The sequence below is a fragment of the Columba livia genome, chromosome 5, assembly GCF_036013475.1.
Source record: "Columba livia isolate bColLiv1 breed racing homer chromosome 5, bColLiv1.pat.W.v2, whole genome shotgun sequence".
Classification (NCBI taxonomy): Eukaryota; Metazoa; Chordata; class Aves; order Columbiformes; family Columbidae; genus Columba; species Columba livia.
The window spans coordinates 8,201,363-8,215,158 of record NC_088606.1 but is presented as its reverse complement, the minus strand read 5'-3'; the positions used below and the strand labels follow the sequence as shown (position 1 = coordinate 8,215,158).

The window sequence follows — 13,796 nt, the reverse complement described above, 5'->3', positions numbered from 1 at the left end:
CGGGGCATAATTACTGCATACAGCAGACCACGGAACACAGCGTGGTCCACAGCACATGCAACTCACCATCTATTATGAGCTTAGACTCCACATCATCACAGGCATCTTTTGTCCAGAGTAATTTGGCCACTCAGGGTGCAAGTGATGGCAGATAATAGTCACGGATCATGAAATCCTAAGCTAATTTAAACTAAGGAATGCAATAGAAATGACTAAGCAGAGCTCTCTTATTTATTCACCATCTTCCAACAATGCAAAATGCTGCAAATAATACATCAACAGTACTGAAAAGAAGAATGTGTGTTAGACATAGCACATAAAGTGCCACAATTTTATCCCCATGCATTACTCCCATGTCCCAGCCCACTTACTTGAAAGCATTGACAGCCACTACTACTGGGACACCAAACATTCGTGCATTTTGGATTTGCTTGTTTAGGTTACTACAGCCCTTTGCCAACAGCTGAAGATTCTGTTAAGAAGACAGCAAGCAGGAAGCACATTTTATTTGGGGCAGTGAAACTTTTGTTCCAAAGCCACTACGTCCACAGCTAATGATAAAAACGTCAAAACGGGAATGAAACCACAAAGACAAATCCCCAGTGCTGCTTTCTGAACAGTCCAGACCAGTGCACGGGTTTGGATGGAAGACAGGAAAAGGAATGACTGCTTCTTATGATCACTGGTTTCAGCTGTCAATCAAGGTAAGATAAATCACTTTTTGCAGGATTTTTTTGTTATTCTTAGTAAGTTAATACCATGCTCATTAACTTCCTACAGCAAAGCCTCTTTTTCCTCTCTGACACATTCCTCTTTATGTATTAAATATCATTAGCAGTGAATTTCATGACACTTGTTTGAAGTCTGTGGCAACAGCTTTCAGTTTACACATATTTACATTTTGCAACATCAGAGACTATTCACAGAAATCCAGACATTTCATCCCTTCCTAAGCAAAGAATAATCCATACAGAAGCTCCACGAGTGAAAAAGCTGTCGCAGTGTATAGAGAGCCAGACCAATTATCCAAGTGTACACAACCATTCCAAGCACAAGGACAGAAGCTGAGACTTCAGTTCACTTTCTGCTTGCAAAGGAAGGGGGGAAATGAAAACAGAAACTGCTGCTAAGAAGAGAATAATTAGAGAGGCACTCTGAATATTTCCAAAGACAATATTTCAGCAAGAAATTACTCCATACTGAGAGGGTCAGGAGACACAGAGTAGAAATTACTATGAAAAACTGAGCACACAGACAACTGCATGAGCTCAGAAGAAATGAAAAGGCTCTGAATAATGGCAAGGTCACGTACAATAAATGCTTGAAAGAGCAGAGCCAAAATAACATCATTAAAAATAATAATAAAAAAAGAACAACATTACAGCTTCTATGAGGAAGCACTTCCTTGGCAGCTAAAGGAATGACACACACTAGCTATCCAGGCATGCACTGCATGAAAATATCATGTCATGACCACAGTTAGTTGGTCAAGTGTCACAACAGCTATAGAAAGTTACCTCTTCCATGTACTCCTTTGGTAAAGGTACCCCAGCAGTGACCTGGGAAAAAAAAGAAAAAGATAGAACCCCATAAGATTTTTATCCACAACAGCAAATTGTGTTTGACACTTATTAAATGGCACCAAGATACAACAATCTACTGCAGGCTGATATTTTTTCTAAGAAAAAAATAAAAGGAAAAATAAAAAGACTGCAAGATGGGCTCACAATACAACAAATGACTGACTACACTAATATCACAAGTGCCCGGCACACAAGCACTTCCTTAGGGCAATAAAACAAGCAAGTATGTCCCTGTAACACACTTACAATGAGGTAGCTTAGAAGCAACAAGGACATATGGATTCCCTTTACAACTGCAAATCTCAAGGCCAATGACAAGCAGATCAAATCCTACAGGGCTTCAAGTGACTGGATCAGAAGAACTGTAACAGCCCCTCAGGCTTAAAGAAAACCTTGCCTAGTACTTACTGCAGGTCCTCCTCCGTGCATTTTCAGAGCTCGGATAGTAGCAACCAACACCACCACATGAGGTCGGAGACCGGAGTAGCGGCACTTAATATTGAAGAACTTCTCCATGCCTATGTCTGCACCAAATCCTGCTTCTGTAACTAGAGTAGGAATTAAGAGAAAATAAGCTTGCGAGAAGCTGCTGGGTGGAGAAATCATGCTCTGATAATATAAATCAGAAGCTGCTTCTTAGACAAAAACAAATTAAGACGGTCACAAAAAAAAAAAAGGCAGATCCCTCCCTGCAAAACAAGCAAAAAAACACCTCACACACTTACCAACAAATCCCTCTTTACCCACAAGCTTCAGTGCTATTTTGTCTGCCAACACTGAAGAATTCCCGTGTGCAATATTGGCAAAAGGTCCAGCATGAACAAACACTGGTGTTCCCTAGAAAATAAGAGGTGTGGGAGAGAGAAAATCAGAGGGTAAAATTTAGCAAATCTGCACACATTTCTGGAGAAATTAAGAAGAACTTAATTCAGAAGAACTTAATTTCAGAAGAAATTAAGTTAAGAACTACTGTACGTGACGGTACAGAATTACACTTTAAGAAGACAGATCTTAAAACCCTCTGATCAAACCCTTGTTACCAGTAATAAGGACTACATGGCAAACCAGATTATAATAATCTGAACAAGTGGAGATATTAATCCGCTTAGGAAAAGGATGGCTAAATACCAGCAACTCCTGCACTCACACCATTTAGATTCCCAAAACACTTCCTAGTATTAAAGACAACGGAACAGAGACACAGCAAAGTTTAGTGCATTTCCTTGGGGTCACCCCACATGCCATGGCAGACCCAGAAAGCTCTACTCTTGCCCTCGAGCCCCAAACCCTGGGTAGGAAACCCCCAGAAGTCTCCAACTCTAAGCTGATTAAGTCCACGCTGATTGTGATGAATCCACTAGACCGGTGGCTTCTTGGCTGTGAGAACGCACGTGTAGCAAATCATCTGTGCTCACCTCTAGTGTCTGCATGAGGTTTGGCTTAATAGCATCTTTCATCAAGACAGCCAGAGCACCGCTCACTCCCTGAAAGAAAAAAGAGCAAAAAGACCTCGAGACGGTTCCTATGCAGTGTCACCGCTCGGCTTTTGTCCCTGGGAGCTTTCAGGGCCAGAAGCAGCAGTTGCTCCAGTGATGACCCATGCTAATGAGGCACAAGAGGACCCTGACATCCTTGTAAGAGGATCTGTGACTTCTGCTGGGTGCAGCCTCTTGGCTGGGGCCTTGCTTGGCCATCACTTTGTCATGAAGGCATGAAGAACAATTGCTGTTTCAATGCTATAGTTATGTTAATAAAAAAATAGCAGTGAGAGAGTAACTCCTAGGTACGTATGGGTTACTGTAGCCCATTCACTGGCACAAAGGAGGGAGTTTTTCAGGACACTTGTTACACATGTTGAAATACTGGACCACTCTCACCACCCTGATACCTCAACTGTAGCATTACTGTCTTTCCTTTGCAGTATCTAAACACGCTAAGCAATTTAAAGTTACACACATGTCAGTGTACTTGGGTTTTGCAGGCAGATTTGTCTTGGACCTTTTGCCTTCCTCATTTGAGCAGCTGGGCTCTACACACTGGCCTTAAAAATGTCATAACAAGCTGCTACAACTCTGCCAAGTCTCTTGTGAAGAAATAACTTTTAAAGTGAACTTTTGTGCTTGTGGGCAAGACCAGGCCGATGTCACAAAAGGCAGACACTGAAGTCCATGGTTCCTCTGAGGTATAAGAATATACTCTGCTGCAATGCTGCTCCCTGCAAAGTGAAAGCTTGTAATTTCATCCACATCTGCTTTGGGAAGAGAAAATGAGGGTTCAGTCATTCTTGTGACTGACACAGTCCGGTAGAAACTAAACCGGCTGTTACCCAGCACTTGCAAAAGTAACTAGAATTGCTCTCCCTGGGTACTGGGCCAAATGTTCACAGCAGTTATGAAAACCTTGAATCATTATTTCTTTTTCTTCCCTTTTAATTTCAATCGGATTGCAGCACTCAATTATAGGAAAGATTTTTTTTTAAGACATTCACTGCTTTGTTTCATTAGTTTCAATCTTGCCACATGAAAGCTTATTTAACATTTAACGGATAAGCTTTAAACTTCTGTCATCTCCAGAATAATGAAAGCTACAGAGCAAGATTTCCATGACGACATTTCAGGCCTGTGTCGCTCAGTGCCACTTCAATACATCCCATCTCTAAAAACCTGCTGCCAGTTTTTGATTCCACATTTTTTCCCAGCTTCTTTGTGCTTCCTGGTGGCCCACCCATGACACTGGTAATGTCACAGCAGAAGGACCCAGACTCCTATTGTGCCAGTCTGGTCTCTGCAATCACCACATTTCTGCCTGCACGAGGAGTAGGTAACACAGACCTAGCACTGCAAGCCAATGATCGCCATCAGCACAAACATATAAGGTTCAAGAGAAGCTGTTGGACGTGCCTGATACCATCCACCATTCTGCAGGTGCAATGGACAAAATTAAATATGATTAGATTAAGAAAAAAGTAAAAAAAAGTCTTCAGATGAAAGACTTCTGTCACCTGGACTCTGCATAAAACTCAAAGCAAATCCCTACCGAAGCACCATCTGCTTCTACTGCTGATGGGCAGCAGGAAAGACTCCTGTTTTCCAGAATAAGGGTTAACTCAGATGCTTAAGGTTAAACTGGCAGCATTCATTGCTAGCAGTAGGAATTTAAGTCTCAAAGCTTTGGCACGTGCCCTCTCCTCAATCCCAATAAATGTTTTGCATAAGGAAATGTACAGATAAATGATTCCCAGTCTAGCCCTTTTCCTGCAAGGCAAGAATCAGGCCACATTGGTAACCTACTGTTTCTCAGGTTTATCCCAGGAGGCAACAAAACAAAGCAAAAAAAAAACAACCCACCCAAAGCACAAGAAAATAAACAAAAAAACCCCCCACAACACAGCATGACAGCAATAGCTGGGTAAGCCTTAGTGCTGTGTCCTGCCTTCCTGGAAACACAGGTCACGATACCCACCCTGTGCATTCTTCTATCCCACCTAAAAGGTTCATTCAGAAAATGCAAGACAAACCTCATTAACATGACATCATGTGAATTTCTAATACTCCTGTCTTTTGCAAAGCAAGCTGTGAAAAACCCACTATACAGGATGGCAGTAAGCACCCCTATCATATTTCTGTCAACTAGTGCAATGGTTCTGAGCCTGTTCTCTGTTTTGAGGCCAAGCGGCAGGGCACAGTTCACACACAGGGCACAGTGCACATACAGGACTCAATTCCCCTTTCCTCCTCCAAACAAGGCTGCCATCTTCAAAGCATTTATTGGAAGAACTGTCTGGGGCACAGACTATTCTCCTGAAACCCCACTGAAGCATCATTTGGAAGAGTGCTGTTTGACGTGCTCCACAAACACGCCAAGAACTGCACTAATTGTATGGACAGCCACAAGACACCACTGCAGCTTGCAACTGCTGCTTAGCACTGCTTTACATACTGGTAATAGACATCACCAGTGCTACTACATGCAGTGGAAATAAAGGATTTGTGTCCCCCACCAAAGGCTGGTTATGGAAACCTTGCATTTGTTGCAAAGGGTTTGGCTTTTACAGCATTCACCGTCTCCCAGAATATGATATTTCATTGCCTGTAATTAAATTTGCACGAGGCTTTGTTCCTGCTCAATGTTTTCTTCACTCCAGGGAGCCTGAGAAACAGGATAGCCAGCAGGATGCATTTTGAGTTCTTCTGAGTTGTAAATACACTTTTTATCTAGAAGCCACCATGTATTTCCCCATTAATCCCCAGGGGAATACATGTGCTGGCTTCAGCCTGACACACACATCACCACACAGGACCCTCTGTCCCTGCCCAGGTCACACGCACACACACAGTCTCTGGGTAAGGAGACAGCCACACTGAAGTCAATAACCTTCACTAACCCCAGGGGCTAAGATTTCATCTTTAATCTTCTATATGCTAAGGTCTCCTCTGTACAGAAATGCCTCTGTGCTTTTCAATCCAAGGACTTTCAGAAGTAATAGGAAAGAGTTGGCATTTAAGAACTGAAGGACACTCTTACAAGGTCATCTGTTGTAACTGGTTCTCCTTTCTTGCTGGAAGCTACGACCATCCTGCCCAGTCGCTCTTTCATATCATCCAACCCATCAGAGAGTGCTAAAACTGCCATGATTTCGCTGCTCACCGTGATGTCAAACTGAGCCTGCAAGAGATGAGTAAAGAACATGAACTCGTCAAGATTCCCCAGCAGCAACCCTTACCTCTGTTATTCAAACAAGGACAATCACCACCATCAAAATAATAATTAAAAAAATACAGATATACAAATATAAAAGAAAATCAAAGCATTACTCTCTGAACACACAACAGCCATTTTAAACTAGATTTTTTTCCCTGCAAAAGTAAGTAAAAGCTACTTATTCCATTGCTATTATATGACTCTCTTCTAGTACATACATTGGTGATTCATGTAAGAACACTTAACACTAACAAATTATATTTTTGAAGACTGAGCTTACTAACTCATCTGACTACCACTAAATAGTACAGTAAATGACAGAAAAAAAACATCAGATTCTATAGGAAATGAAGGGTAGAATTCATCTGACATAACAGACACCTCCATGGAAGCTAAGCACCCTAGGGACATTTCAAGCCAATCGAAAGAGGCTTTTCTGAGCACGATTCATCTGAAGTATCAGTTTGACAGTTACTTAAGGGATGAGAGGAGTCAGAGCCTATTTTACTGTATTGATTATATAATTAATCTAGACAACAAGCTCAGACATCATGTCTAGTTTTGGTCAGATACATCCCACCCGAAGTACGTGCAGTGGCGAAGATCAGCCATTGCCACGCATCATATTTACAGAGGCCATTTGTGGACCACTGTTTGTATGCCACGGTTATCCCAGTTTGGGAAGCCAACGTTCAGGAAAGAACAGGGAAGGAGGGAACAGACAACAAAACTAAACACTGCACTGGCAGTAAACTTAACTGCTTGGCTGAAGGGACTTTGTGCTTCCTCTCTAACAAGGTACTGCTAAAAGACGGGAATATCAGGAGCAACGGAAAGTTGCTCTTGAGAAGAGCCAAGCACATTTCCACACTTTCTCTATGCCCATCTCTTCTACCAGCAGGGGAAGAAATGCTGACACACAAAAGTCTTGTGAAGCTTAGCATACTAAAGAGGAAACAAAATTCTAAGCACCAAGTTAAACAGGTCAGTGAAGTCAGCCCATTTCCACCCTCGATGGGAACTCCACATTCTCTTTGCAAAGAGTGGGCAATAAAATACAATCTTCTGTATTTTCTCTGCACAGAGATGTTAGCTGGCCTTTCACATTTAATTTGTAGTGCTCTTTACCTACAGAAAGTGCTCTTTACCTGTAAATGGACACCTTTAAGCTGTCATCCCTAGGTTCAAAAAAGACGTGTTACTTTAACTAGTAGGTTCTCCAAATACTCCACATTCTCCAAATGCTCTGGCTCTTTATGTGTTACAAGGAATTGGAAACACAATAGTTAATGTTTTCTCAAAATTATATCTTTCCCTTATGGGATCTAATAGATCATTTAAGACCACATTTTCAAAGTACTTTTTAAAACATGCAAGACAAGGGAACAATTACCGTTCGTGAGAAGCCTTTTTCTGTCACAGACTGTCCAATAGTGATTTTCCTGAGGAACCTGTCATTTGTATCCAGTACTGCAAGGAACGCAGAGAAAATGATGAGAAGTCACATTGCAAGTCATAATTATGTCACATCTATGTTCTATTAGAGACACTCAGCTGGACCACCTATGAAGAGAGGATGGCAGTTTGAGATACCATCCTCTCTTAAAGGATAAGAAGTGCTACTCCACATGATCTCCCCAAAACCAAACTGCAACAAAGTGAAGATGCCCACCGTCCCATGCAAACCCCACACTGAGTCTACTTCCCTTTGTGTGCACTAACCCCAAGCTCCAAAGCCTCTCTGAAGAGCAGAGCTGCTGGTATCATTCTGATTGCTGCTTCCCCCCATCATTAGTCAATTTGAAATCAGGAAATTACTATACCCACAGAGAAAAAAAAAATACCATTTTATAAGTTAAGTGATAAAATGGTCAGATTTTGCCATTTAGTGAGAATAATTTCACGCAGTCCCATTACCTCAAATTACCTGGGAAACACAAACTACCAAATACTGGCTTAAATTTGCTGTTTCTTACTACCTGCTTGAAAAATTCTAAGTACTTTATAAAATATTTCCCATGAGGCAGACTACTTTAGCCCCATTACAGGTTATGAAGCAAATTTTGGAGAATACAATTCACACTATGTTTTAATAAAAAGAAGAAAAAGCAATACTCTTGGGCTCTAATTCAGAAAAAATGCCTTTATTTGAAATTTCTTCTGTTATATGCCAGACTCAAGATTTATCTTACCTTCTGGTATCTTAAAAAAATGTTTAAAAAAATCTGGCTTTTATTTGCTGTCAGTCCCCAACAGAGCCAGCGAGCAGATTAAAACTAAGCTTTATCCCAGAGCAGAACGTTCTCCGTGCTCACAGTGCCTTCTCACTCAGGTAAAAAAGCTGTTGGCTCCAGCTGCCAAACTCAACTCTCTCAGTGCCTGATAAATCCAAAACCACAGACTTGTACCGATTAGTGAAGTTTGCTCTGCATTTGAAAGATTAAGATTGAAGCCCCTGTGTCAGACCCTCTAGAAATGGCATCCTGCCTGCAGGCTTCTATCCCACCAAACACTCGGGAGAAGGCAGCTCTGCACTCTTTGCCATTTTCCCAGGAAACAGAGTTCCTGCTGCACTTGTAAACCTCTGTTTTGACACATACTTTGTTTCTTGATAATTCTTTCCTTTAAATGCTCTTGTACCTCTTTGCCATGTTATGGTGTCTGGGTCAATGTCCAATCTCACAAATAAGTTTATTTCTTCCTTCGTCAAAGCTGTAGGATCAGTTTTATTAATGCCCAGTTTCTACGGGAGGAAAGGAAAAGAAAAAAAAGGGTTAATGAAAAGATTCACTGAAATTAACCTTTCACTAGAGCAATGAGCCTCCAGCAGCAGCACCTGCATATTCAGAAATAAGGAGGGCTGCCTTTTTGGTGCCCCTTCTCCTAGACCCCACCACACCGTAAGATGATCCATTCTCAGCTGGCCAGCTCGAAAAGGGCAAGGCAGACAACAGAGCTCGTTAGGGCAGGTTGTCACCACACTTTGTGCAGAGCATCTACAGAAAGAGAGAGAAAGCTCTGCAGTTCCTTGTTCTAATCGTTAGTCTCCCATGCTTACATCCATTTCTCCTGAGTCTGCCCAGGGTCACTGCACACAGCCATCTGTATTTAGAGACGCCGCTTTCAGCAGCAGCACAAAGGAGGAGGAATTAAAGAATTCAGTCACAAGGCCGTTGGCATCCCAGAAAGCTGGTCTTGAACATACTGAGAGAATGGGCAGTTTGCCAGGTTGCTTAATTGAGAGAAGAATTATCTTGAGAAGCCTGATACAAGCACAAGCTGAGGAATGGGGAGAACGATTGAGTTGATTTATGAACGAGCAAGCTTTTTTTAATTAACTAGACAGCTAAATCATATTTTTCTCCAGAAGAACAGCAGGGAAGCAGAAAATCTGTTCTCTTCCCTTTCAAGCACATAATTTTGAAAAAATAAATAAGTAAATAAATAATAAAAATAAAGAAAATCCACTTTCTGGAACATTAGCATGCTATTAACATCTCGACATTTAATAACCAGAGGAACGGTTACGGTAGAGTTCCCTCAGCAGTCCGTGAGGAACATCAAGCAATATGACATAGCTGCTTTGCTCAGCAGTGGAAGCAAACCACACACTCTCTAACGCTTGAGACATTATAGCCAATTAATAAATCAGAGTTTTAGCTTCCTAAGTAGTCTGACTATAGTTCCTGACCTCCAAATGGGCGACTGATCCAGCCCGAATATTGTATAAACATGTTTGTACTTTGAATGAGCTTAGCAGGCCCTGAGCTGTCCTCCTAGCCAGAACGCCCCAGCCCAGTGCAAAACTATTCCTCTGTTAATCCTCATTTTTGTACAAGTCAGGGACACATGCTGGTTCACATTAATTTCTATAGATCAGGAGCTGTGATCTGCTCAGGGACTGCCACTCAATGACAGGGCTACTCATCTAACTGGAAATTCATTTTTAGGGAGAGGAAGAGTGGGCAATGTAGGGGACAGGTATTTTTTCAGTTTTCCCCTGTTTTCTCAATAAAAAACTCCCTATGTTCTCTTTTTGCTCAATTTTATAAATTGCTTTTTTTTTGGTGCTGCATTATCTATACAGCTGTCACATGGGAACTATTAATCTCTGTCCGTAATTGGGTGTAAGGCACAGAGACTGATTCTGGTCCTTTCTTAAACTGCATTAAGGACCCTGAATTGATGCTATTAATAAAGGGCACTAATCCCTTTGCCTCTTTCCACTGTATTACTCATACAGCACAGTATAAAGACAGTTACTTCAACGCTTCTTCCCCTTGGGGCTGCATCTCTGTTTTCTGGACTGTAAGAAGGGCTACCACACTTTCACACACTTTATGTAAAAAACAAATGCAAGGAGAACGACCTACAGGACAACACGAGGGTTTCTGTAACCTGGCACTGCCTACATAAATGATGAGTAAGTGGAATAGAACCGGAAGCCAATGTGAAACCAGTCAACTTACCTGTAGTCTTCGAATCTGAATGTTTGAGAATTTCCGGACACCATTGACAGAAGGGACCAGACGGCTGTAGAGAGCCTTGCAGAACGGAACAGGTAGGGAGTTAGCACTGCTGGCACACCCAACACATCTTGGCAAAGTGGGCTGTGCCCAAATACATCAGAAGTAAGGATCATACCTGGTCAGTCTGAGTTAGCTCATGGAATATACGCGCATCGACAGCAGCAGCGACGAGGTTGTTGGCTGCAGTGATAGCATGGATGTCACCGGTGAGGTGAAGGTTAAACTAGAGGACATAAAACATACAAGTTACCTCATCCTGCTGCAATTTTCATTTATTTCAATTCATTGTAGACAGATGGAAAGAGAATTATTAATAGCAATGTTAAAGTGGGTGAGGGTGGAGAGGGAGAGATTGCTCAGTGCAGTATGTGGAAGAGAGGAAAGAAAAATGCCTCCCCCACATTTATGTCATTTTACAAACTTCCAGAACGCAATTTCCAAATAAAAAGATTGGGTTTTTTTCCCCATGAGAACAGTTTTCACAAGCTCCTTGACACCTGAGAAGATCATGGTGTGGCACATCTGCCTTGCTCCTTCACCTTCCTTCTGACCCACTCTCATCACTTGCACAAGAGGTTTCACACATCCATTAGCTGAAACTGCTGCTGCTCCCACAAATATATCTGAGCTAAATTGAAACTAACAGCCTTGTGCAGTGCACGCAGTAGAGCTGCGGTTGCACCGAGCTCTGCACAAGCTAACTGCTCAAACACACCATATCGTAGGCAGAACTTGTAGACCACATACTACACAGTGACAGTGCTCGTAGTTTTCTTGGTTCTGCCTCATTAAAAGGTAGTTTGAGTGGGTTTGTCTGCGTGAGTTATCTGGCTGCACTGTAGCTATACTGACAAATTGCTTGGGATATATAGCTTACATGACAAACTTGCATTATGGCAGGGGAGTAAAAGGTGTGGTTAAAACAATCCCTTTCCTCTGTAGCAGCAAAGGAGGAAGATGTAAAGGGGATATTATACAAGGTGACATGGCAGAAGACTTTCCAATACCATTTTGCTGAAGCTGTTCTACCGTGGTCTATAAAACCAGATAGCTAAAAGGAGAATACAGCTAGTCACACACTGACTATAAATCCTTATCAGTAAATGGTAATTGTTGTCTCCTTCTACCACCATGTAAAAAGAAGCAATTATTGCCACCTTGGTTCTGCAACATGAACTCGAAAGTTTTTCACTTGCTAATCATTTCCTAGGATGAAAGCTGCACACAGAAGCATCCAATGATGTATCAAGGTCATTACTGCAATCAGTGACTCCAGATGCGTTGATTTTATGAGATATGCATCAATTAAAACACTCCCACAAAATGACATGTATTTATACTATGTGGGTCATACTTCAAGGGAGTCCTTTGATCCAGTCTGGTTCCAAAAATGTGGCTGTTTCCCACTGCTGCACACAGTCAAGGATTTTGGCTCATCTTATTAACACTCCCAAACGGGAGGAGATTATTTTTCCTGTCACATCCATCATTCACATGTTCTTAGCACCTGACTAAATCAATATTCTGCCTCCTTAACATTTTTATCTTTTACGGACTTGCTGTATCAATTGGAATGAACAGCCCTTTTGATAATTTCTTCTTTTCTTCCTAAAAATCACCCCGTATCAATCTATAGCGCACAAGACAAAGGTAGAATTACACAGGCAATTACTTTGAGAGTTGAGAGAAGCACGAAAGCACGTGCTACACGTGCCTTTCAATTCTCTGCCACCAGACACAGGATTTTACTTGTTGCCAAGTCACGGCAGAAATACACTGCGGTGCCAGAGCCCCACAGGCTGAGGTCTTGGCATTTACTGATTCCCAACTTCCCTTTTCCCATTTCATGTCAGTAATCTAAAACATAAGTACACCAAAATAGAAAAAGTTGGTGACCACCACTGCTGACAGAACTACTTAATATGCTTCCAAAACTTATTAAATCGTTATCATCTTCATTTCAGTGCTGGGAAAAAGAGGTACAGGATGTACTTTGCTCAAGGGCATGCAGCAATTCAAGGCAGAGAACGGGAGGGAACAGAGGAACTGGGAATTCCCAGTTCGCTGACCATGCAGGCACTTTCGAAACAACCAAAGATTTGTTTTCTTTATTTGTTTTTTAAAGCTTTGCTGAAATCAAGTATCCAGTTCCTGGGAGTGCCACATCAGGCCATAAACAAAAAAGATTTTATAAGTTGTCTGACTGGAGTATCTCTTCAAGGTCTATGAGCTTATATGTGCAATGAGACTTTGTATAAAGAATTACCTCTTCCATGGGGATAACTTGACAATAGCCACCACCTGCAGCTCCACCTACAGAGAGACAACAGTCAAATTATGCAAACAAAGGTCTCTCTAGCCCAGAGTGGTATTACATGTGTGTGCTTAATGGCTTTAAGAACGTCGCTACTGCCGAGCAGCTTAGTTTAAATCCCAGCACAGCACTTGAAGACAACACTTAAGAAAGAAAAACCTTGTGTTAGTTCTTCAAAGAAATGCAATAGTAACTGGGAATTATTTAAAGCTACAATGAAGCAGAGTAAAATCTCTGAATGCCATCTTTCCCCATTTAGTCCAGCTGCAAGCAACAAAACAGCTCATACCTTTTATACCAAAGGTTGGCCCCTGAGAAGGCTGCCGAACACAGGCAAAGACATTCTGGTGAAGGTGTGCTCCTAAGGCCTGAACAAGACCAACAGTGGTGGTGCTTTTCCCCTCTCCCAGGGGAGTAGGAGTTATCCTGCAGTGGAAAAGCAGAACAGACATTATTAAACCCTTGTAGTGGGTGAGACTCAAAACACTTTCAGGGATAAAACAGTCACCCAGTGAGTGCAGCTAATGCCAACTCAAATTCTGGATTGGCTCAGACTTCAGCTAATCTTCATCAGTTTGAAACTGGAATGAGAGTGGCAAATTATCACATAACTGCCAAAGACTTTTCTCTGAAACAACTTACTAGTTACTGTTGAAAGAAGGCTGCTAG

The 13,796-nt window shown here is 41.8% G+C and overlaps 1 protein-coding gene across 1 annotated transcript in view; it reads right to left on the bottom strand.

Moving 5' to 3' along the window:
* MTHFD1 (methylenetetrahydrofolate dehydrogenase, cyclohydrolase and formyltetrahydrofolate synthetase 1) overlaps nt 1–13,796 on the bottom strand; it is a 44,624-nt gene that overhangs the window by 9,815 nt on the left and 21,013 nt on the right. The window contains exons 12-23 of the mRNA XM_005506370.3: nt 13,417–13,553; nt 13,080–13,126; nt 10,929–11,036; nt 10,754–10,828; nt 8,925–9,027; nt 7,678–7,754; nt 6,108–6,248; nt 2,999–3,067; nt 2,309–2,420; nt 1,992–2,131; nt 1,518–1,559; nt 372–472 (exon numbers count right to left, since the gene is read on the bottom strand). Of these exons, the coding sequence (XP_005506427.2) occupies nt 372–472; nt 1,518–1,559; nt 1,992–2,131; nt 2,309–2,420; nt 2,999–3,067; nt 6,108–6,248; nt 7,678–7,754; nt 8,925–9,027; nt 10,754–10,828; nt 10,929–11,036; nt 13,080–13,126; nt 13,417–13,553 (1,152 nt within the window). The remainder of the gene's footprint in view (nt 1–371; nt 473–1,517; nt 1,560–1,991; nt 2,132–2,308; nt 2,421–2,998; nt 3,068–6,107; nt 6,249–7,677; nt 7,755–8,924; nt 9,028–10,753; nt 10,829–10,928; nt 11,037–13,079; nt 13,127–13,416; nt 13,554–13,796) is intronic.